The 26,682-nt window shown below is 39.6% G+C and overlaps 1 protein-coding gene across 10 annotated transcripts in view; it reads right to left on the bottom strand.

Moving 5' to 3' along the window:
- LOC150090406 (uncharacterized) overlaps nt 1-26,682 on the bottom strand; it is a 390,346-nt gene that overhangs the window by 4,735 nt on the left and 358,929 nt on the right. For all 10 annotated transcript variants that reach the window (XM_090389862.1, XM_090389864.1, XM_090389859.1 and 7 more), the window contains one exon: nt 23,097-23,157. In XM_090389862.1, coding sequence (XP_090245988.1) covers nt 23,097-23,157 — 61 coding nt within the window. The remainder of the gene's footprint in view (nt 1-23,096; nt 23,158-26,682) is intronic.

Below are 26,682 nucleotides of genomic sequence, written 5' to 3'. Positions count from 1 at the left end.
ATATGTATCGGGGGCATTTGCCATGGCTGGATTTCCATGCTAGTATCCTGAAGAATGTTAGCAAAATTCAGGTCCCAGCTTGTGATAAGAGCTTGAAGCCTAATGCCAGATGGTTTATTGAGCCGTGGTTTACTTTCATAAAGTTTACTCCATTTGGGTATAAATAGATATTGCCATATGGGATGATGTGGAAGACTGCTGATTTTGGCTGCATAATTTAGTAACAGAACTTGTCGTCGAAGATGTAGCGGTGGCTCATAGGCTTCAGTATATAGGCTTAAGATTGGTGAAGTACGGAAAGCCCCCAGTGCAACTCGTAGGGCACTATGATGTACTGGATCGAGCCATTTCAATGCACTCGGTCTGGCTGAGTCATATGCAGGAGACCCATAGTCTAACCTGGATCTAATCAGCGAGCGATATAACTGTAGCAACATGTAGCGATCTGCGCCCCATGACATAGAAGAAATTACTCTGAGAAGATTTAGTTTTCTAAGACAACTTGTACGAATATGTTTTATATGTTCCAGGAAGTTTAATTTTTTATCAAATATTACACCAAGGTATCTAATACTAGGCTGGAAAGTAATACGATGAGAATCTAACTTTAGGTCTGGATCAGGATGTAAAGAGCGTTTGCGACAGAAGTGTACGGCAGTTGTTTTTGGTTTAGAAAGTCGATATCCATTGTTTTTGGCCCAAGAGACTATTTTGTTAATGGTACCTTGTAGTTGTCTTTCAATTAGTCGCATATTTTGAGAGTGACATGAGATGGCAAGATCGTCAGCGTATAGGTATGTATCAACTGTATTAGGTATACACTTGGTTATGGCATCAATCCTAATTGCAAAGAGTGTGGCGCTCAACACTGAACCTTGGGGAACTCCCTCTTCTTGTACATATGCTCGAGACAATGAAGAGTGGAATCTGACCTGAAAGGATCTATTGCCTAGAAAGTTCTTAATGAATATTGGCAGATGACCCCGAAGTCCACATTTATGTAAGTCTTGAAGAATCCCATATCGCCAAGTTGTATCGAAGGCTTTCTCTATATCTATGCATATCATGACTAGTTGCTCATTTCTGAGGAAAGCGTTCCGGATATTTGTTTCTGCTTTAATAATGAGATCAAGTGTAGATCTTCTTCTGCGGAAGCCATGCTGGTTTGGACTTAGAATGTTTTCCGTTTCTAGAAACCATGTCAGTCTAGTGTTAACTATTTTTTCCAATGTTTTTCCCAGACAACTGGTTAGAGAAATAGGGCGGTAATTTCTGGGATCTGTGTGGTCTTTTCCTGGTTTCGGGAAAGCTAGCACATAAGAATGGCACCAGCTAGCAGGATAATACTACTCTAGGAAAATTCTATTATACAGTTGTGAAAGGGCAGTTAACGAACCCTCACTTAAATGACAGATCATGGGATATAAAATTCCATCGGGGCCTGGAGCACTGTTCTTCAATCGAGAAAGTGCACTGCACAATTCAATCATGGTCAGAGGTAGATTATACGAATATGGGACGGTAGTATTAAATTTTAGTTTGTATTTTTCTGTCCGGGATTTTAACAATTGAAATGCTGATTCATATGTGGCAACAGCTGAATGTGTTTCAAATGAAGTACCTAAGACATTGGCAATCTCTACAGGTTCAGAAATTTCCTTCCCTCTTACAAGTAGAATAGAAGTTGTTTGCGAGTATTTGCCATTAATTCGTTTAATTTTTTTCCAGATTATAGAAGTATCTGTGGATCTGTTAATGGTGGATGCATAACGTGCCCATGCTTCTTTTTTACTCTCTCGTCTTATATGACGAGCTTTAGCTCTGGCTCTCTTAAACTGTAGGAGGTTGGCTGTGGTTGGACATTTTCGAAACAGATTCCAGTACTTATTTCTTTCTTTTTTAGCATTGTTGCATGCTTCATTCCACCACATTTTTGGATGAGGCCTAATTTTGAATGAAGATTTTGGAATAGCTACCTCCGATGCTTTCATTATTTTTCGTGTAGTATACCTGACTGCAGAATCAATTGTGAGGGTTGTAATGACGGAAGTATCTATTCGAGCTATTTCCTGGTATTTAGTCCAGTTAGCCTTTTCAAATTTCCAGGTTGTCCTAATATCTCTCTGGGGAGGAGAACTTGAGCTAAAGGTACAGATGACAGGAAAGTGATCACTACCACAAGAGTTATCAGTAACAGTCCAGTCTATGATAGGAAATATTGCTGGGGAGCATATTGAAAGATCAATAGCTGAACTTGAACCAGATGGAGAGTGTATGTATGTGTGATCACCAGTGTTTAGAATAGTTAGATTATGTTAATCTAAAAATTTTTCTATTATCTGTCCTCTAGAGTCAAGATGTTGGGAACCCCATAGGGGGTGATGGCCATTCCAGTCACCCATAATACAGAAGGGAACAGGTATTTGCTTAACTATATCATCTAAGTCATCAAGGCTGTATGTATGGTTTGGCGATAGATACAACGAAACTAATGTTACTGTTATACCAATGGTGACACGAACTGCAACCGCCTCTAAAGGTGTTTGTATGGGGATAGGTCTACAGGGAACTACAGAGTTCACTATGACTGCTACTCCTCCATGAGCTGAATTAGAGGAACTTCTATCTTTTCTATATATGGTATAATGCTTAATTGTCATAGATACTGTATTTGTGAGATTGGTTTCTTGAATGCATACTGCAACAGGCTTATATTTATTTAATAGATCGTAAAAGTCATCTACGTTAGCACGGAGCCCACAGCAATTCCACTGAATAACTGTACTCATTATTTGGTTTTAACTGGTGTCTGCTAACATCCGTGAAGTAGTCTGCTTACGCCTGTCTATTTTCCCCTTTTCCTTCTTTGAGAAGACTGGTCTGCCTGTGTCGATGTCATCTTCTGGATGAATTTCAAGAATTGTATCATCATCGCCTGCTTTTTCATCGATGTCCATGGTTTCAGATCTGAGTTTGTATTTATCACTTCTTTCAGCAGAGTTCTTGGTTTGTTCTTTCTGTTGCAGTTTGGGATTCTTATCTGGAGGAACTGATACTGGTGTATTTACTTCTTTTGTTACATAACTGGAGGGAGAGGGTTCCTTTGATGAAGAAAGTACTGATTTAGCCCAACCAGATATAGAGATATTTGGAGGGACTGAGCAGTCAGTTTGAGTTGATACTGAGCATAGTCGTTGAGTAATTGACGCATACGTAATGATTTAACAGGAATTGTAAATTGTTTTTTTGCCTCTTGGTATGACACCTTATGCTCTATTTTATATTTCTGGATATTCTTTTCTCGTTTCCATTGATCGCAGTCCTTAGAGAAGGCAGAATGATTTCCATGGCAATTAGGACAATTTTGAGTTTCCTTGTTACAATCAGTATGTGTGTGTTCTTTAGAACCACAAGCAGCACAAGTGACTGCACCTCTGCATACAGTTTGCGAATGACCAAATTTTTGGCACTTGAAGCACCGTACCGGATTGGGAATGTATGGTCTAACATGACATCTGAGGTATCCAGCCTTTATAGTTGTGGGGAGAATTGGTGTTTTAAAAGTCAGTATAACTGTCCGAGTGGGGACGAGCTCTCCATCTTTTTTGATCAAAATTCTTTTGGCGTGGATTACATTTTGATTGTTTAATTCATGGACAAGTTCATCTTCCGATACATTTAGGAGATCCCATTCTGATATTACCCCTTTAGAGGAGTTCAAGGTGGCATGTGGGGTAACCTTCGTGGGAATTCCACCAAAGGTAGAAATTTTCAGGAGTCTCTCTGCTTGGTTTGGTTTGGTTTGGTTTGGTTTTGGTTTTATTGGCGCATTAGCTACTAAGGCTATAATGCGCCAAGACCAGGTCATTTGTAAAAAATTTTAAACTTTCAGTGACCTAATTAGTTAGGTCACTATGTCAAAAGATATAGCAAATATATAAAAGAAAAATGTAAAAAATTTTATATATGAGTAAAAATATTTATTGAATTTAAAAAGCTAAAAACAGCAGACACATTGTCATTGTCAGATAAAATCTGACTGAGTGTATATGGCTCAGTCAGATGGTTAAAAGCAGTACAACGGATATTGCTAAAATCTGGGCATTCAATTAAAATGTGACGAATGGATAAAATGGTGCCACAGTTCTCGCACATAGGACAGTCATCTGCCCTCAGCAGAAAAGAATGTGTAAGATGACTGTGTCCTATTCGGAGGCGAGCTAGAACAACTTCCTCCTTACGATTCCTGCGCAGACTAGACTGCCACGGTTCAATTACAGGCTTTATACGATATAATTTATTCGCAGTCTGTCTATTCCACGAATCCTGCCATTGGGAATGTACCTTTTGATGTACTATTTGCCTGTAGTCTGTATAGGGGACTAACAGGCAATGGTTATTATTGGGAATTGCTGATTTGGCTGCGGCGTCAGCCAAATCATTTCCCCTAATCCCAATGTGGCTGGGAATCCAGCAGAAGCGGATGTCATATTCGCGTTCATGGAGAACGTGAATCTTCTGCTGAATGCTAGACAGAACTGGATGAGGATTATATCTCACAGATATTAAGGCCTGTAACATGCTAAGAGAGTCAGAATATAAAATGAACCGTTGGTATTGGCATTTACACTAATATGATCCAAAGCTAACTCTACAGCGTGCAGCTCTGCAGTAAATATGCTGCATTCAGAGGGAATCTGCTCCAATGTAGTGCTGTCTCTAAAGACAGCAGCTGATCCCACATATGATTCCGACTTCGAACCGTCTGTGTAGACTGGCGCGAAGTCAGAATATTTAGTTCGGTGTGCTGAATGAAGCTGCAGGTAGACACACGATGGAGTGTCCAACTTTCCCCAGTTTCTAAGCGACAAGTCGCATGCCGGGACACGAGCATGCCAGGGTGGAAAGGGTTGCATTGATGTTTGGGCAACCTTGTCTACCTTGAGATTAAATTCGTTGAGTAGCTCTTGGAAACGAATACCAAAATGACGGTTGGCAGTCTTTCGAGTATTGTATAAATTTTCCCATCGTGGCTCAAAAACGAATGGCCACGTAGGATGGTCTGGCAGGGATTTCAGTTTTAAGGTGTACTTTAGAGACAACTGCTTACGTCAAAGTGATAACGGTGGTTCGTTTGCTTCAACGTATAAGCTCTGGACAGGAGATGTTCGAAATGCTCCAATAGCGATACGGAGAGCCTGATGATGAACAGGATCCAGCCATCGAAGTACACTGTCTCTGGCTGAAGAATATACTTGGGACCCATAATCTATTTTGGATCGCACAAGTGCACGATAAAGCCGTAGAAGTGTGCATCGGTCTGCTCCCCAAGATGTAGTGGAGAGCGAGCGGAGAATATTAAGCCCACGTGTGCACTTTGTGCGGAGTTGACGAACATGATCCAAAAATGTCAGTTTTTTATCGAATATGAGTCCCAAGAATTTGGTGTTCGCTGCTACTGGAATAGCATTTTGTCCGAGCCTTAATTCAGGTTCAGGATGAAGATTACGCTTGCGACAAAAGTGTACGCAAACGGTCTTCTCCGGCGAGAACCTGAAGCCATTGGCAAGCGCCCAGGAATTCAGACTATCAATGGCTTTCTGCAGTTGTCTTTCAATAACCCTCATGTTGCAGGACTGACAAAAAATGCTAAAGTCATCAACATAGAGGGCACTGTTTACAGTCGGAGGAAGTTGTTCTGTGATGGAATTTATTTTGATGGCAAAAAGCGTGACACTTAATACTGATCCTTGTGGTACTCCCTCCTCTTGGCTAAAGGAGCGAGAGAGTGAGGATCCCACACGAACTTGGAACGATCGATTGGCTAAAAATGTTTGAATAAAAAGGGGGAGATGCCCTCTAAGGCCTAGGCTATGTAAATCTTTTAAAATGCCAAATCTCCAAGTTGTGTCATACGCTTTCTCCATGTCAAAGAACACCGACACCAAGTGTTCGCGTTTTAGGAAAGCATCCCGGATGGATGCTTCCAATCTAATAAGATGGTCCAAAGTGGACCGGTTCCTTCGGAAGCCGCACTGGATATTGGAGAGAAGGTCATTTGACTCGAGATACCATATTAAGCGAGAATTAACCATTCTCTCCAGGATTTTGCACAGACAGCTAGTCAGAGCAATAGGACGATAGTTGGTGGTGACTTTTGGATCCTTTCCTGGCTTAGGGAAGGCAAGAACCATTGCCTTTCGCCAGGAGTCCGGAAACTGCACTTCAGTAAAGATTCTGTTATACAGAAGGAATAGACAATCCATAGATTTTGGTGATAGATGTTTAATCATTTCATAATGGATGCCATCTGGCCCAACGGCACTTGCTTTGGAAAGAGCGAGGGCTCTTTCCAGTTCCTGAATAGTGAAATCCCCGTTGTAGGGATAAATGGTTTTAGATTTAAAGCTAAGTGCCTGTTTTTCGATTTTATATTTCAGGGCCAGGAACTCTGGGGAATACGAAGATATTGCAGAGATGTTACAGAATGTTTCCCCAAGAGAATTAGCTATTGCAGTTGGATCTGCAATAGTGCATCCATTATAATCTAGGATTGAAGAAGGGTGGGATGTATATTTTCCCTTCATTTTCCGGATTTTATCCCAGACTACCTTAGAGTTGGTAGTCTGGTTAATAGATGATGTAAAACGGATCCACGATTCCTTTTGACTCTGACGGCGGACATATCGTGCTTTGGCTCGTGCACGTTTAAAGGCTATAAGGTTGGTCGTGGTAGGATATCGGCTGAATATCCCCCACGCTTTATTTTGAGCCTTTTTTGCTGCTGTGCATTGTGAATTCCACCAAGGTTTAGGAAATGGTGGAAACCGGGCAGATGTTTTTGGAACAGCATTCGCAGCTGCTTGGACAATATTTTCTGTGATGTACTTAACTGCATCATTGATAGGCTCTTGACTGACTGTGCTAAGATCAAAATTTGCCTGATGTTGGAAGGCGGTCCCAGTCAGCCTGATCAATCTTCCACCGTGGTAACCTAAAAGGAAGACATGGCCTCCCACTGTGTAACAAGGTTATCACGGGGAAGTGATCGCTTCCGTATGGATTGTCCTCCACTTCCCAAGTGAGTGAAGGGAGTAGAGGAGGGGAGCAGATAGAGAGATCAATGGCAGAAAAAGTACGGGTAGGCATGTGGAAGAAGGTGTTTTTTCCAGTATTTAGAAGGGAAAGGTCATTGTCATTGAGCATACGCTCAATGACTCGTCCCCTTCCGTTGATGTTAGCACTACCCCACAGGGTATTATGTCCGTTAAAATCCCCGAGAAGTAAGAAAGGGGGAGGCAGCTGCATTAGAAGATCATCAAGGTCTGCCTGGGAGATGTCAGTCCCAGGTGGCAAATAAATGGAGCACACAGTTAATAAAAATCCCACTGAAAGGCGAATTGCAACAGCCTCGATGCTGGTTGTAATTAGCAAGGGCTGCACTGGGGTCTGGTTACCCACAAGGATAGCCACTCCCCCATGTACAGAGCCATCCGCAATTCTATCCTTTCGAAAAACTGTGACGTTGTGCACGGTGGGATCATGATTTGCCTTTAGATATGTCTCCTGCAAGCAAAAGCAAACTGGCTCGTGCTTTTGCAGGAGGGCCTTGATGTCATCAATATTTCTCCGGAATCCACGACAATTCCATTGTAGGAATTTAGCCATTATTTTGGCTTGGTGGATCCATCAGGCGGCTTCCGAGGTGCTGAGGGCTTACTTTTATCAGTCTTGGATTTATCTTTTTTGGGGAAGAATGGACGCTGTCCCGTGTCCATTTCCTCCTCCGCAAAGAGTTCCAAGACTGAATCTTCGGGTGCCTCCTTCTGCTCGACATCCATCTTTTCTTGGGTACTAGGGGGGACTTCCCCTTTCTTATTCTTTTCTTTCATAGTTACCTTTGGAACTTGTGGAGCATTAGGAGGTACCGATATAGGAGTGGCAGCTGATTGGTCCTTTTGTGCAGGTTTTTGAGAGCTTAAGAGATACCGCGTGATGGGAGTGAAAGACTCCTTTGGAGGAATGGTCATGTCCGTCTGAGTTCCGACGGAACATCTCCCTGCTACCTTCTGGGCGTAGGTAGGTTTGTTGATATTCAGGGGTTTGACCGATTTCCTTGCCTCCTGGTATGATATATTTAGCTCTGCCTTCAGCCGTTGAATTTCTTTTTCTTCTTTCCACCTCTGGCATGCTCGTGAATAGGCCGGGTGTTCGCCTTCACAGTTAATACAGGTGGGTTTTGCGGCTGAACATGCTGTTGTTTCGTGGTCCTTTGCACCGCACCGAGCGCATGAAAGGACTCCACGGCAGGCCATTTGAGAATGTCCATACTTCTGGCATTTAAAACACCGTAAAGGGTTCGGAACGTATGGACGCACTGAACAGTTGATATATCCAGCTTTAATCTCGTCAGGAGGTTTAGGAGAGTTAAAAGTCAGGATAACGCTCCTGGTTTTAACTATTTTTCCATCCCTTCGTGCAGTAATTCTCTTGACGGCAATGACTCCCTGTGGTTTTAATTCGGAGCAGATTTCCTCCTCGGTTACGTCGAGAAGGTCCCACTCCGAAATGACACCTCTCGATGAATTGAGTGTTCTGTGTGGTGTCACCGTTATAGGGATTCCTCCGATTGATGTTACTCGGAGTAGATGTTCGGATTGCCTGTCAGTTTTAGTTTCAATTAAGAGGTCTCCAGAGCAGAGCCTCTTAACTGATTTGGGTGAACCTACTAACCCATCTAACCCTTTCTGTATAAAGAAAGGTGACATTTTTCCAATCGGTTTTTCATTGGTGGAGTGCATGATTAAAAACCGCGGAATAGGACCTGATGGTAATTCAGTCCGCTGCCTCTTTGAAGCAATATTGCTGTCAGTGTCTATATTTTCAGATAGGGACCGGGTTGGGGCCCCTGAAGAAGTAAGTTTCTCAGGATTCATGAAGGTTTTTTAATTGTTCAGTGCCCGGGCTCCCCACCCACCATGGAGCCCAAAGGGACGCCCACTACCCGGCATGCAATAAATGCGCTCGGGAGTGGGACGCCAGGGCTACCCAGACACTATACCCGCACCGCCGCCAGCCTGAATCCTGTCCCTCGGACCATGAGGGTAGGGGCGTGGCATTGACACGGTTGACCCTCGCAGGCGAGCCTACTAGCCGATTGATCCTAGCCGGGCCTTCCAGGACCACCCGTCTTGTCGAAGAAGGGGCCAAAGTGGTGTATTGAAGCTGGGCCCCTCAACCACCAGGATCCCCCTTTCCGAATTTCCACGGGTCGCAGCGCACGGCAAACACGCCGGATTCCATTGATGTAAGCCCGGAACCTAGGCTGTGGGCGTTGGATCCCAGTGATGCTAGTCTGGAAGTCCAGCAGCGTCACTGGGAGGTCCCCTCACCACATACAGGTGCCCACGTTGAGGGGAGTCTCTCTGCATGTCTATGTTCGTTCATCTCCACTAATAAATCTCCAGATCTTAATCGACGAACCATTTTTGGAGGGCCAGCTACATTTGAGACATTTCTGAATCAAAAATGGAGATAACTTACTAAGTGGTTGGTCTGTGGAGGAATGCAATATTAAAAAGAGAGGAGCAGAATAATCTGCCCTTCTTTTTTTTGTCTCTTGGCATGGGATGGGTTTAAGTCACAATCTAGGTCATGTCTATCTATATCTGGATCAGTAGATCCACAGCTAGACTGTTTTGTGTTTTCCATTACTGCTCCTTTTAGCCCTGGGAGAGTGGATTTCTTCTCCCAGACTTCCAGCCCCGCCACGTGGAGGCAGGAGCGGTGCCACCAGTGACCAAGCGATAAAGAGATTAGTTGTTAGTGTGTTAATAAGTTATTCCTATATACAAAAAGAAAGGTGTCTTGCCTTTCTGTCAAGTGAGCTAACTTCTTTACTTCAGAAGCGCAAAATTAAATAAGCTCAGAAAAATAACACTATTCTATAATCAACCGCTCTTTTAAGTAAATCGCTTAGGAATCGCTATAGTCACGCGCTTGGCACTCGGGGCCTAGTGAACTATGAGATAGCCAAACATTCACTAATACCCCTATGTGACTTGTGAAAGGCCAAACTAAAGAAAGAATGAATAAAAATGGAAGATAAAGAGAGCCATACACACAACTTAATTTGGGAATCATCCAGATCTGAAGGTCCCCAAAGGTCTTCTAGTGAACTATGAGGTAGCCAAACATTCACTAATACCCCTATGTGACTTGTGAAAGGCCAAACTAAAGAAAGAATGAACTAACTAACTTACTTAAATAAAATAAGCTTTCTACTACCAAATACAAGCAGTTCACACTTTGAGTTCCTGGGTTTACACGTTTTTTTTTTTTTTTTCTCCAAGTATCAACAAAATCGAAAATATGAAGATTAATTGCAAAAAATGAATGTTAAACATTCATAAATCCCACATTTCAAACCACGCGCATGGCTATACAATATAGTGCACCCCGTTTTATGATATTAATCCGTTCCATCATATTGTGAAAATATCGTAATGCGAACCCAATAACACATTGTTCTTTAGTTAGGACCAACTATGGGCCAGATTGAAAACGTAAAATGTGACTAGGGCTCTAAATCTTGTCCAATTGAATGCTCAAAGAGCAAGAGCCGTTGTAGATCAGATCAAACTGGAAGAAAATAATATAGATATCTTGGTACTCCAGGAACCCTACACACATATGGGTAGGGTTCAGGGATACCCAAGAGGCTATAAAATAATAGAATACACCTCAGGTGTCCCTTCTACAGAATAGTAGTTAAAAATACTGACCTTACAGTCACAAAGGTGGGTCACTTGTGCTCCCCAGTGGGAGTGTGTGCCAATATCACCAGTGCTGTAGGACAGTTTTACATTATTTCACTATATTCCAGACCAGGTGAAGATATAAATCCAACTATTGAATACCTACAAGTAGTCACAAACTTGCTACCTACTGCAAATATCATAGTGTGTGTGCTGATATGTCAACTGCCGGTCAGCCTTATGGCATAGCTGTACGGAAGACAGAGCAGGCACACACAATGGCCAGATACTTTCAGACTACATAGCCACCTCATCCTTTCAAGTGCAAAACCAACCAAATAACCCCCCAACTTTTAGCATTACCATGTGGGAGAGTGACATTGATGTTACTTTTGCCACCAATTCAATAGCTTATAAAATCACAGACTGGTGTGTCCAGCCAGCATGGACCACATCAGATCACAGAGCCATTTCCTTCAAACTAAACAGGCAATTACAAACAACCCAACACTCTTTGTTGGATATCAAAAAGGTATAACCTTAAAAAGGCAAACTGGCAGATTTTTGCAAAACATACAGCAGCTGAGCTGCAAAAACAGGAAAATGAGTGGTCTGGATCAGGCGGCTGTGGCTCGGACGAGCAAGCACTGACTATGACAAACATTTTAACAAAAACAGCAACCCTGTCTATCACACGGGAAAAAAAATCGAGGAAGCAGACAGTTCCCTGGTGGTGCCCCGAACTGACTATACTCAGAAGTAGGGTACACCAGGCGAGGAGATATTTTCAAAGAGCCAGAACATCTTGGCCACAAAATGAGGTGGATGCACTGAGAGATTCTTATAGAACTCTCAGGAATCAGTATACAGCCCTCATAAGAGACAAGAAAAAGGAATGCTGGAGGCACTTAGTGGGAACTACTGGAAACAATAACCCTTGGGGAGTTGTCTACAGAATAGTGACCAACAAGTTGCCAAGAGGAGATGTCTTAGAAACTACTGTCGAACCAGATGGAACCCCAACCCTATGTCCAGTGGATTCTGTAAATAACATCCTAGACAGTATCACTCAGACTGAAACTGGAAATCATTCTCCCACCCAGATAGACATTATAAAAGAAAACACTGAATATGACAATACTAATATTTAACCTCTGTTCACTATACAAGACTTAGAAATAGCACTATCTAAAACCAAAAACAATAAATGCCCAGGTTTTGACCTCTTAGAGGTTGAGATTATCAAAAAATTAGTGGAAATAGCACCACATAAATTAATAGCACTATATAATAACTGTGTGACAGGAGGTATATTCCCAAAAATATGGAAACAAGCTGTGCTAAGATTAATCCTCAAAAACCCTGAAAAACTCCCTACTGATCCCTGTACTAGGGTTTGATTTTGATTTGATTTGGTTTTTTATGGCGCATTGGCAGCTAAGGCCATAATGCGCCAAGTCAACCTGTACTAGGGAAAATATATGAAAGACTAATATATAGCAGATTAGCTCAATATTACACAGAAGCAGGTTTGCATTCCAACAATCAGTATGGTTTTAAGCAGGGCAATTCTAGAGGATGCCATGCACCACCTACTGACAACAGTTAAAAACACAGAGGAGAAATATATGCTGGCAATCTCCATTGACTTTTCTGGGGCATTTGACTCACTCTGGTGGCCTAGTGTCCTTAGGAGATTCGCCAGGCAAATGCCCCACAAAACCTCTATAAGGTAATAAACAGCTATCTTACAGACAGAAGTGTCTCAGTATGCACAAGATTCCAGGAATTGACATGCCCTGTGAATAAAGGCTGCCCGCAGGGTTCAACCCTTTCTTTTGGAACATTGTTCTGGGCAAATTTCTAGCCTTGGATCTGGGCCCCGTGGAAAGCCTGGCCTTTGCAGATGACATGATTTTCCTTGTAAAAGGTAACTCACGAGTGGTTGTAGAGCAAAGATCAAATGCCGCCCTCTTGCAGCTGCAGGAGTGGGCACAAATGCACATGCTCAAAATATCGCCTGAAAAAACCAAACAAATACTTCTAAAAGGCAATTTGGACATAAGAAGACATCCACAAATCAAAATTAACACAACCACTATAAAAATGGTAATAGAACTAAAATATCTTGGAGTGGTCTTTGATTCAAAATTAACTTTTTACCCTCCATTTGATCTACTTGGCGAAGAAAGTGAGAAATTATGCAGGTATGATTGCCAGGATCAGTCGAGCAGACTGGGGACTCAAAAGAAAGACCCTGGCAATCATATACTGTGCAATGTTCCTACCTGTTATCACCTATGGAGCCGGTGCGTGGTTCATCCGCTCGGCCATAGTAAGAAATAGGAATAAATTAGAATACTACTCACTATTACCAGAGCATGTCGCACAGTAAGCACACCTGCACTACAATTGCTGGCCGGAACTCTCCCACTTTACCTGGAAGTAGCCAAAAGAGGCTTATATTATAGATTTAAAAAGGGCATACCCACAGAATTTCTGAGGATAGCCCTTGACACAGCCAACACCTTCAATGATGAAAGAAAAAGAATAGCCGCAAAGCTCCACGAGCTATGGCAAACAAAGTGGGAGCAGGAAACCAGAGGTCTGGTTACAAAACAGTTTCTGCCACGGGTGTCAATGGTTAGCCCAAAGCCACCTAAGTAGTATGCCCCTGGACTTTTTACAACATTTATATTGACAGGTCACGGCTCCCTAAAGGCGAAACTAACATCCTTAGGCCTGACTGATGACCCAAACTGCACCTGTGGCGAAAGTGAAGACTGGGCACACATTCTATATGAATGTATAATATATGACATCCCCAGAACAGAGCTAATAGCACAGATTGGTCCCCTTCCCAGAGGAGAAGAACATCTGTTCATCATAGAAGAGCGCAACTATAAAGCTTTTACATCTTTCACACAGAAAGCATTCGAAATGCGCAGAGCAATGCAAAGAATGGCAATTCAGCCCCCCCCCAGCAATTAAACAATAATCAATAGTAAAATTGCCCAAGTTTCCCACCATGCCCAGACGATGACTTAAAAACTGTCAGGATAGCAGTATTCTGCACCCTGACAGAAACCTGACATGACAAACCTTCCCAGGACTACCCTGCCGTGTGTAGGAACCTGAGGCCCCATGCCAAATAAGTAACCACGTAGGGGGGGGGGAGATGTACAGGCAGCCAGGGGAGCAGATTAGCTGAAAAATATCAGTAGGCTAGTAGCAAAGGGATGCAATGTAGAATAAATGAATGAGAATGAAAGACAATGAATAGGCTGGGAACTGAGAGAACTAGAAATTATGGTAAAAGGGAATAAATGTTTTGGTGAAAGAAATAGTGACCTAGTATGACGGAAAGAGAGAGCGAATGGGAATGAGTGGAAGAGCAAATGTAATTGGCCGAAAGAATCAAGTTAAAAATAACTTGCATTACTTTATATATACTGTACCAACAAACATTTACTAACCACATCAACACTATCACTGCATTCTCCCCTGGACTGCAAAAAAAAAAAAAAAAAAAAAACTTGCGGCTAGGCCTGCACCACAACTGAAGAATAACAGTAAGTTGAGGTGCCCAGAGAGTGCAGTTCAGAAAGTAAGAGTCGGATAAATGAGATGAGAGCTAGAAGAATGAATAAAAGTGTAAGCGTGTGAGAAAAAGAACACAAACCATAAATGCTACAGTTAAGTACACACAAACCCTAGTTTTAATTAGTATCAGGCATACCTCGATTAACGAATAGGATGCGTTCCACGAAATTACTTCGTTAAGCGAAACTTCGTTTTCAGAGGTAAAAATACTATGGCCAGAATAGGGATACGTTCCTACGTAAAGAAAATGAAAAGCTTTTTTTCGAACAAAGAAAAGTTTTATTAAATAAACAGTCAACTTACATACAAAGTGAAATCACATTTTAAAATATGAGGTTAAAGTTGATTGTTTATGCTTTTTTTCTCTTTCATTTAACAATTGCCTATACGGAGTTATTGCATTTAACACTGATCGCTTAACTATAACACTTCTTCCTAAATCGGGATCATTTTCACTAAAAAAATTTAAAACGTTTTCAATGTCATTTAAGCACCTTTTTAAATCTTTGGTTGTTAACACTTTTTCGGCAGGAACTTCTTTAACTTCGCCTTCATTATCTTTGTCTTCGTTGCTAACAAGGTTTTCTAAATCTTCCACTGAAAAACCATCATCTTCTGCATTCAATAAATTTCCAACATCCTCTTCATCGACATTTTCGAAACCTATTGATTGAGCCATCTGGATAACTTCATTTCTAATTTCTTGGATGTTATTTTCTTCTTCTAGTACAACTTCTGGCCATATTTTGCGCCAAACTCCATTTAAGCATTTCTTAGTGACTTCTTTCCAAGAACTATCAATGTTTTCAATTGCGTTTTTAATGGTGTAGTTTTTCCAAAAAGTTTTAACTGTCATTTCCACTTTATCCTCTAGTTCAGTTAAATTGCTTAAAGTTCGACGCAGATAATAAGCTTTAAATGATGCTATTACTCCCTGATCCAATGGTTGAATCAGGGAAGTTGTGTTTGCTGGAATAAACACAACTTTGACAGGAATGCATGTGTCCAACGTGTTAAGATCAGTAGGATGTCCCGGAGCATTGTCTAACAACAAGAGCTTTTTCTTCAAAGTTGTTTTTTTGACAATACCGTTTTACTCCAGGACAAAAGTGGTTAACAAACCAATCAGTAAATAACTCCTTAGTAACCCACGCTTTTCTATTTGCTTTCCATATTACAGGTAAATTCATTTTTATGTTACCTTTTAACGCCCTCGGATTTTCTGAATGGTAAACTAATAGCAATTTTAATTTATAATCACCAGAGGCATTTGATCCAAAGAGTAACGTTAAACGGTCTTTGGCTGCTTTAAATCCAGCAGCTGATTTTTCTTCAATAGAAATGAAGCTTTTTGTTGGTAGCCGTTTCCAGAACAAACCGCTTTCGTCAACATTGAACACCAAATTTGGTGGAAAATTTTCACGTTCAATTATTTCCTTTAGTTTTTCTGGAAACTTATTTGCAGCTTCAACATCTGCACTTGCAGCTTCTCCTGTTAATTTTACACTATGAATCCTGGCCCGTTTTTTAAATTTCTCGAACCAACCACGAGAAGCCCCAAAGGTTTCCGTAATTTCTTCAGTTTGTTTAGATTTCAGGTGATTAAACAAAAATAATGCTTTTTCTTGAATCACCATTTGACTTAAAGGCATATGACGTTGTGACATATCATCTATCCACAAACTTAACATTTTCTCCATTTTTTCTAAAATTGGATTCCTTAAGCGAGTTAATTTTGCCGCTGTAACATCTGTACAATTCTGAGCAGACTGTTTTATTTTTTCTGATTGACTTAGTATGGTTGTTAAAGTTGATTGCGCTAATCCTAAAGAATGTGCCACATCGGATTTTCTTTCGCCGCTTTTAACACGTCGTACGATATTTAGTTTAGTTTCCAAAGAAATTGCTTTTCTTTTCTTTGATTCTGACATTTTAATTAACTAAAACAAAAATATTTCTATTAAAATTTACAAAATCTACGTTATGTAATGCTATAAAGAACCTACGTCGATTATTGCAATGCGCCACACTGAAACAACGTCAATCATGTAAACAACAACTAAATTACGCGATTGACACGCAAAACTGTTATAACAGACATGCCCGCAGCTCGGGAATACGTAACGAGTCGCCGTCAGTCACCAATCGGATGATTGTAGGGCGTTGGCCTTAAATTGGAATATTTTTTTATGTTAAATGGGGCTTGAAATTGCAGACTTCGTTATATCGAGGCTTCGTTATCAGAGGTAACGTTAACCAAGGTATGCCTGTATTTAAATTTACACTACACATCATTGCATCCCCTCCTGGTGTGTGAGAAAAAGATGAATGAGTTGAGTAAAAAAAAAAAAAAAAAATATATATATATATATATATATATATATATATATATAAAACTTGGAAAAAAAATTATAAAATAAGAAAAAAGTACTTAAAAAAAAAAAAAAATGCAGATAGAGTGAGAATGCAGATTATGAATGAAGTAAATGTGTGTCTCTCCCACCCCCTCGCCTGGTGAGTTCCCCACTGCCAGCTAACATATCCCACCCCCGGAGCGGGATGGGCAGCTTAACCTTCATACAGGATTCGACACTCCTTGGATATGACACCGAAAAAGACGTTCTGCGGCTTTGCTGCCAATGCACAACTGGCGATCTGAACTGGGTAATCTAACCTGGTTCCCTTTAAAATCCCATTCCAAGGCAGGGGAGGGAGGAGACGGATCTCTGTCTCCTCCCCTCCCTGCCTACCTACCCCCCATACTTCGCCTGGTGGGGTTCGTCTCCACTGACCTCTTTAGGGATGCCTACTCTATCATTCTTATTCTTCTATCTGTTTTCCCCCCAGTCTTCAGTCTCCCTCCCTCTCTCACTAAATCGACCGAGTACACCCTTAACAATGCTGCCAAATTTTAATCAATGTCTAAATTCTACCAGTTTCCTGTAAATCTATAAGACAACTAACACTATTAGCTTTTATCTAGCTTATAGCCTCACATGTCTAAATTTAATAACATCAAAATTTTGCCCGACCTATTTGGCCTTTAACACATCTCTTTAGCGTTCAACTCCAACCAGCGATTTCCTAACAGCAATCCCATTAAGCATTAATGTCAAACGCAATTTTTTTTTTTTTTTTTTAAATAGGTCCTAGCCACTGAAATCCCAGGAAACTAGGTGGCAGGACCTGCCAGAGCAATTTGTTGCGATACTGGATACACCCAGCTAGCCTCCACGTGGCAGGGTATGGGCAACGTCGGGCCCCACTGGGGGCCTGGTGGCCAATAAGCCGAATAAACAATGGGCACAACATATCACACTGCACAGACACGGCCCACACACTTTCAAGTCTCTGGCTTGACAGTGTACTGTCCTCAATACAGCGAAACACACGCGGAGATGGGAGAAATCCCAGGTGCCGTCTGACACAAACATACCTTATACCTGTTCTTTAGTTAATCGTTCCATGCGCCTGGAAGTTAAAATTTTTGCTGTATAAGTAAGCTATTTATCTCTATAAAAGGTCATTTTATATTAAATTGTTAGTTAACAATTCAAATCATTAAACACACTACACTTTCATCGTTATCATATGTTATAAGAACCAATTTTGAATGGCTTTGTGATATTTTTCTAAAGCACATTTCTGGAAGTCACGACCATAAAACAAAAACAATTTGCACTTTCCGATTTATTGGGCTTTTCTGTTACTGCAAGCAATTATAAACGGGTAGTAAACTCTATCTTACTGCATTTGTGAAAATACTGATAGCTACAATTGTGAGTTTTTATTATTAGGGTGAAATGTGAAATTTCCCCTTTGCTGCAATTTCAATCATATAAAAAATATAAATAAATTTTCAGAATCTTCTCTTCATTCTTTTTTTTAAAGCTTCATAAACTTGTTAGTTAGTTGCAATTTGTGCGTGCCGTTAAAAAATGCATATGCATGCTATTGTGAAATTATAAAGAAAAGAGAAGAGATTATTTTCGAAACATTTGGAAACGCCTCTTGAAGCATTTCTGAAGGAGACGACTCCTTGTGCAACAAACCAACGAGGGCCGAGCCAATAATGAGTGATCAATGAGTGTGCATTAGTCAATGATGACGAATAAACATTCTTGAACATTTGTGAAGTCATGAATAATTTGCTTGATTTTACAGGCTATGTTTTCTTTTCTTTGGATAAATCAACCATTGATTAAACAAACTAATTATCTAACTAATTTCATTGTTATAACGTAACACCTGTTTTTAACATTATTATAGAGCTGGAAAAGGAATTAGAAAATGTGAATTGGAATATCATCGGTTTGGCTGAAACAAGAAGAAGAAATGAATCACTTATAAGTTTATCAAGTGGAAATCTGCTGTACACCAATGGAAACAGTGAAAGGAGTGAAGGTGGAGTTGGCTTTCTCGTCCATAAAGATTTTAAAAACAACATTTTGGAATTCAAAAGTACATCACCAAGGGTGTCAAGACTAATACTCAAGATTTTTAAGAGGTACAAGCTAAAGATTATAATGATTTATGCACCAACATTGAGCCATGATGATGAAGAGGTTGAAGAAATGTACACTGAAATTGAGTCTTCTAGATGAGCAGAAAACCCACTACACTATTATTATGGGGGACTTCAATGCTAAAGTTGGAAAAAGGCAAAACAGCGCAGAAAGAGGAACTATAGGAAATTTTGGAATTGGTGAAAGAAATAAAAGAGGTGAAAGACTTGTAGAATTTACAGAATCTCAAGGATTGTCAGTAATGAACACTTTTTTCAAGAAAAGGGTGAACAGAAAGTGGACATGGAAGAGTCCAAATGGATTAACAACTAATGAAATCGACTTCATCCTCACTAACAGAAGATATATTGTGAATGATGTTACCGTCCTGAATAAGGTAAATGTTGGAAGTGATCACAGAATGGTAAGATGTACACTTGATATAGATGTAGGAAAGGAAAGGAAAAAACTGACTTGAGTAAATAATACAAAGGTCTTTCCAATAACAGAGGAGGAGAAAAAGCAGTATGTACTGGAACTTAAGAACAAGTTTGAGCTTCTGCAGACTGCTCAGGACCAAGATATCGACGTGGAATATTACAACTTTCTGAAAGTGATAAAGCCTAAGAAACCTATAGGGAAACAGAAATCCAAAGAAGAAAAAATTAGTCAAGAAACACTTGTCATGATGAACCAAAGACGACAAATGAAGAACAAGAAAAACACTGACAGGGAGAAAATTGAGTATACTGAGTTAGGCAAAGCCATTAGAAAGAGACTCAGAGAGGACATAAGAAGATTTAACACAAGAAAAGTAGAACAAGCATTAAGGGAAAACAAAGGATTTAAATCAGCAGCCATGAGCAGTAATACAGAAAGACAAATGATACTGAAACTGAAGAATAGCGATGGTGTACTTATAAACAGCAGAGAAGGCATAATTCAAATAGCAGAACACTACTATAGAGAATTATACAAGGAGCGAGGGAATGATACCAGCAGTGGGGAAGATGGATTGCAAAGTAGCAACACATACGACATACCCGATATTCTTCCTGATGAGGTAGAACATGCACTGAAGAAAATGAAGAATTGGAAAGCCCCGGCGGAAGGTGAAGTTACTGTATAGTTGTTAAAATTGGGAGGAAGAGACATAACACAAAAACTGGCAAGGCTCTTCACAAAGTGCATTAGAAAAGGTGTGATGCCTAAGCAGTGGAATAATGCAATCATAGTTTTGCTGCATAAGAAAGGAGATAAATCAGAAATTGGAAATTATAGACCAATTAGCTTGTTATCCCATATCTACAAGTTGTTCACAAGGGTCATTACTAACAGATTAGAAAGAATACTTGATGAGAATCAACTGAAAGATCAAACTGGCTTTAGGACAGGATTCTCAACTATGGATCACCTTCACGTAATATCACAGCTAATGGAGAAAGCAAATGAATATAAAACACCATTATGCCTGGCATTTGTGGATTATGAAAAGGCATTTGACTCCATACAGCATAAGGCAATGTTTCGGGCACTGGAAAGACAAGGCATAGATACTCCATATATTATGATTTTGAAGAAAATATATGAGAGTGCTACATCCTTTATTAGACTAGACAAAGACAGTAGCAAATTTAAAATCGAGAAAGGAGTTCGACAAGGAGACACAATATCTCCGAAGCTGTTTACTGCTGCCCTTGAGGAAGCTTTCAGAAGATTAGACTGGTCGCAGAAAGGAGTCAATGTGAACGGAGAGTACCTAAACCATTTACGATTTGCAGATGACATTGTGGTCATAAGCCACGATCCCAAAGAATTAGAGGAAAATCTTAATCAGTTACGCACAGTTAGTAAGGATTTTGGACTAAAGATGAATATGGCTAAAACAAAAGTAATTATGAACAAGTATGTCACGGAAAGGGAAATAATGATTGAAGGAGCAGTAATTGAAAAGGTGGAGTCATATACTTATCTGGGACAAGTTATTAGCTGTAATAATGATAAATGGCTGGAAGTCAAGAGAAGAATAAATTTTGGATGGATAGCATTCAGGAAATATAGTCACATACTGAAGAGCAATATCCCAGTTTGTCTGAAACGTAAAATAATGAATCGATGTATACTCCCCACCATGACTTATGGAAGTGAAACTTGGGCACTCACCAAAAGAATGGAAGAGAAGCTAAGAACTACACAGCGAAGAATGGAACGAATTATATTGGGAATCAGACTGTTAGATAAGAAGAGAAACACATGGATTAGGCAGCAAACTCAAGTAAAGGACATTCTTATCAAAACTAAAGAACTGAAATGGTCTTGGGCAGGACACATAGCTCGAAGACATGATGACAGATGGACTAAGAAAATAACAGAATGGTACCCAAGAGGAGCTAGAAGAAAACCTGGAAGACAAAGGCGGAGATGGATAGATGAAATTCATGAGTTTTTGAGTAGTAAATGGATGGCCAGTGCTCAAAACAGAAGGAACTGGAAAGTTGCTGGAGAGGCCTTCATCCTGCAGTGGATTGAAAATGGCTGATGATGATGATGGGAATAAGTTCCCATTTGACGAGCGCACGCTAGGAATGAATTAACTCAAAGTCGTGAACCACCTGTATAAGAAAATAAAATTACAAAACACAAATTTTGATGCTGATTAACTAAATCATATATAAACTCACAAAAACACTCAAAGGAGAAGGAAGGCTTAACTGATTGATTTATTATTAATTTTTTGCTTACATATGGGTAACAGTAGTTCCTTTTCAGCAAATTCCTACTGCAGTTATATCAATACTTTCATGTGGTGAAAAGTGTTTAAATCCAATTTAATCATTTTATAACAATACCAGAACTGACTTAATTTAACACATTCAGTTGGTTCACGAGTGCATAAAAGAATGCATAGTTTCACAGCTCTCCAATATTTTTTTTATCAAGTAATGGAAGTAAAGGAGTGGGAACATGCATGGATAATTGCTAAACTGTACAATCCACACAAGGATAACTGGAAGTATACTGTAATAAACAAGTTTATCACAGAAGTTAGTATACCACCCAGTAAAAGAAACATTAAAATTTCAAATATTAAAATAATACTGATCTTATATTTCCCCAGTACTAACTTTGAAGAAAAATTCTTTATACAACAATTAAAGTTACACTTATATATCAAAAATTAAAGATTATACTTTAATGTTCAGTCTGTTTCCACTGACAAACTTTCCCATTCATACCACTTCATTTTTTATAAAAATGAAGCCAAAAATACTTCAGTCCTCGTTGATCAGATATACTAAGAAACAATGCACCACATGAAACTAATTTACCCGCCAGAGTACATATGCTCCATCTTGCTAACCCCTCGTTACAGCCTCTCTAAGATCTACTGCTATGCTATGTTAATGAGCAGCTGAATTGTACAGCTTGACAATAAAAGTCATTCAATTATGCAAGTTTGAAATTAAAAATTAATCTAAATTCTGGTTAGTATGAAACTTGGTTCCTTATCAAGAACTTATAAATGACATACAGTTTTCTTTGTAGATATAAAAATCAAGGGAAAGATTGAGAACATACATATTCAAGAATGGTTTCGATATGTAACAGATCCAAGAAAGGGCTAGAAGTAGAGCCAGGAGTTGTTTACTTTCTAAAATAAACTATTTTAAACCAAAGAAAATGCAGAAACATGTCCTTCATTATGCATTACTTTTTCAACAAAGTCAGTGAAACTTTTAGATACTTGTTACAGTGGAATGAGGACTGTTCATGTTTTGTCCTGTAACGTAAACCAGTCCTCTGTAATTCATCTGTAGTTTTATGAATAATGTGCAACAGCTCTTCAATTTGATGGAGTGGCATCTATTCGCCTGTCGAAGTCTGATTACTGAATAAGTAATCTCAACATGCATATCGCAAACAAACGTATGGAGATAGTCAGCATTGTTCACTGGTGACTGATGTTCAAACCCACTGTGCACCACATGTACACACCACTTGTTACTTCATTGCATTTTCAATACAAAAATGCTAAGGTATATTACAAAATATAACTTGAAAATCAGAACCCTAATTTTATTTTCCCAAAGTATTTTAAGCTTACCAGCTGCAAAAGTCTTCAGGAATATAACCCCCACAACCAATGAGTTCCTAAATACATTAAAACATATTTATGTTGTTTGTATCTTTAAAATGAAATAGTAAGCAAATAATGTAAAAATCAACTTACCCTTCTCGTACAGTCTTTGTTTGGTAATATCATTTTCTCGTCTAGTTTTCTGTGGTGCTGTCTAAAATAATTAAAGAAAAATGCTTAAACAAGGAACACTAAAAACCACTATGGGCCATTTTGAAATACATAAAAAAAAAAAAAAATTCACGCTTTCTAAAAATATGGACTAAAATGGATTGTAATTTATAAATACACATCAAAAATAATAGCTTATTTTTTTTTTAAATAAAAGTATTCATGCATGGGAATCCTATTGCAAAAATGCTAAATGCTGTTGCAACTTAACACAGTATTCCAATAAAACAAATAGATCAAGGTAGAATAAGGAAAAATCACTTACTGACGAGTTTAAATTTCTGTATGCCATCAGCTCTTTTCCTCATCCTATAAGGATAGGAAGGAGAGTGGTCATAAGTTCCACACAAACCAGATGGGTTGGGAACTATTATGTATTATGTCTGTTACAAGTGTGTATTGTGTTCACAGGCCAATTTGCATATCAATGGGCTGAGGGGAGGACACCATGGGAATCCTATTCCCTTTGCATAAAATGATATGCTAATTCATAGCATTTCATCCAAAACTGAAAATGCTTTAAGAATTTTCTCCCGTGAATGGCAGGATTTGAACCAAAACCTCAACAAACAAGTAATAAAAACGGCCATACTGCTGCAAACATGCACACAGTTTCAGAATTAGATAGTATGAATCAGAGCTATAATGCTCAGTACGTTTGCAACGTTTTGAAAATGACTACATTACTATGGCTCAGTTAAAGGAATTGAAGGCCAGAACAAAATTCCTGCACTTTTCGGTAAGGTAAAATTACACAAGACTGGATTTCCTATTTGACCTATTGTTTCCTACAGGAACTCGGCATTTTCACCCTTAGCTACACATGTATATAGCATTATAAAACCCTTTAGACAGGTAATACAATTTGGGATTAAAAACTAATGTAAACATTGAATACACATTAGATATTATTTGGGATATGTTAAATAATAACTCGATACCGATTAATTATACGAAGCTACCTATTAAGGAAAATTTTCACTTAATTAAACTGTTAGTCAAGGCCAACTATATCACCTTTCGAGACAAGGTGTACAAACAAATTTTTGAATTACTAATGGATTTGAGCCTGAGAGGCTTAATAGCAGTAGTAGTGGCATGTGATGAAAGAAAGCGTGTATGAGCTTATGCAGCATCAGCCAAAAAAAAAAAAAGAAAGAAAATCACACCATTCCCTCCAAATGCCTGTCCAGTTCCTCCTTAAATTTATTTAACCTATCAACTTCCACAACGACAGATGGAAGTTTGTTCCAGCAATTAACCACTCGCTGGCTAAAGCCAAATTTCCGCACATCTATTCTACATCTGTCTTTTCTTAATTTGAATTTATGCCCCCTTAGGTTCGTAATCTGAACAAGTGGGAAGATCCCATCAGAATTCAGCGTACTCAACCCATTCAAGGCTTTATACACCTCAATCAGATCACCGTGCAGGTGCCTAGTCTCCAGCCACTGCAATTTGCAGAACTTAAGCCCCTCTTGGTAAGAGGATCCCTTCATTCCCCTCACCAATCTTGTTGCCCTTCTCTGTACAAGCTCAAGCAAATCTACATCCTTCCTAAAATGAGGCCTCCAGACCTGTACACAGTACTCAAGGCATGGCCTGACCATTGCCTTATACAGAGAGACAATCACCTCCTTTTCCCTGCTAGCAAAATTCCTATATATCATTGACAAAACCCCATGACCTGCCTTGGCAGCCTGTCTGCACTGCTCAGAAAACTTCATATCTGACTGCACAATTACTCCCAGGTCTTTTTCATTTTCTATCATCTTAAGTGTAGTACCACACAGTTGGTACATTTCTCTGGGGTTACATCTACCCATATGCAGTACTTTGCATTTATCAAGGTTAAACTTCAGTTGCCACTTCTTAGCTCATCTGCCCAAATTTTCTAGATCCTGTTGCAGTATCACACTGCCAACCTTCGTATCATCTGCAAACTTTGACACTAAGCCTGATATACCTTCATCAATATAACTGATAAATATACAAAACAACAGTGGACCCAACACCGAACCCTGTGGGACACCTCTGTCTTCTCCCACTCAACCATCATTTTATCCATTGTATCAACTTACCCTTAATACCATTCTGCTCCAATTTGTACAATAGTCTTCCATGCGCAACAGTGTCAAAAGCTTTCCTGAAATCCAAATATATGATATCAAAATTATTTTTTGCATCCAGTTACTTTGTAACCACATCATAAATCCTGTCAAATTTGTCAGACAAGACTTTCCTTTAACGAACCCATGCTGTTTCTGAATTATTGCTGCAGCCTTGTCTAGATGATCCTGGAATGCATCTTTAACCAGTGACTCCATTATTTTACCTGGAACAGAAGTTAAAATAACTGGTCTGTAATTACTCGTGTCACCCTTCGATCCCACTTTGTGAACTGGGAATACATTTGCACATTTCCAGTCCGTGGGGACATCACCTGAGTCCAAGGATGCTCTCATAATTATGGCTAAGGGTTTGCTTAGTTGCTTTGCCGCCTCCTTTAATATAACTGGATAGATTCCATCCACCCCAGGTGCCTTTCTTATGTTTAACTTCAACAATATCTCACCAACTTTGCTCTCAGTTATTACAAAAATCATTAAGCACCCTGCTACAATTTGATAACCTTCTGCCATTTTCAAACCTTAATAACTCCTCATGTGTGAATGTAAATGCAAAATACTCATTCAGTTTGTTTGCTATCTGAGCAGGATCATCAACAGTCGAACCATCAATATGAAGTGGACCAATCAGGTTCATCCTCTTCCTTTTAGAATTTATATAAGTAAAGAAATCCGTGCTGTTTTTCTTAGCATCCTTTGCCAAAGATTTCCCGTAATCTGCCTTTGCCTGCCTAACCTCCTTTGTGACTTGATTACAGACTAGCTTATATCTGCCATAGGTTTCGGATGCATTTATATGCATTCCATGCATTTTTCTTCTCTGTCACGAGTCTCAATAGCTCATTTGATAACCATTTAGGCCTAAACCTTGAACAATATTTGTTAATAGGTATGAAACTTTTAGTAGCTTCCACGATTAATTCCTTGAATGCTTCCCACTTAGAATTTACTGTTGGTAACATTGTCAGTTGATCCCACTCTACTGAATTTAAAAACTATCTGAGACCACTGCAATCACCTTTACGGAAGAAAAAACCCTTTCCTTTACCCCTGATGGTAATTATATCTCTAAGTAAATCCCACATCAGTACACTTTGATCACTGCCACCTAGTGGTTCCTTTATCTGCAAATTCTTAATACACGAATGATCACTGCTGATAACCAGATCAAGAGTATTACCCTCTCTGGTTGCCTCTCGAACATGCTGCTGCAGAAAATAATCATCCAATAAATCCACAAAAGTCTTACTAGTGTGTGAGTGACCAACCCACAAGTTCCAGTCAATATCTAGGAAGTTAAAATCCCCCATTATAAGACATTCTGATTTACTAGCCCACTCTGTTTCTCTGTACAATTGTTCATTGTACACATCTGAGTC

Source organism: Mastigoproctus giganteus, chromosome 2 (genome assembly GCF_048544385.1).
Source record: "Mastigoproctus giganteus isolate SK-2022 chromosome 2, ASM4854438v1, whole genome shotgun sequence".
Classification (NCBI taxonomy): Eukaryota; Metazoa; Arthropoda; class Arachnida; order Uropygi; family Thelyphonidae; genus Mastigoproctus; species Mastigoproctus giganteus.
This window is presented reverse-complemented; position numbering and strand designations above follow the sequence as displayed.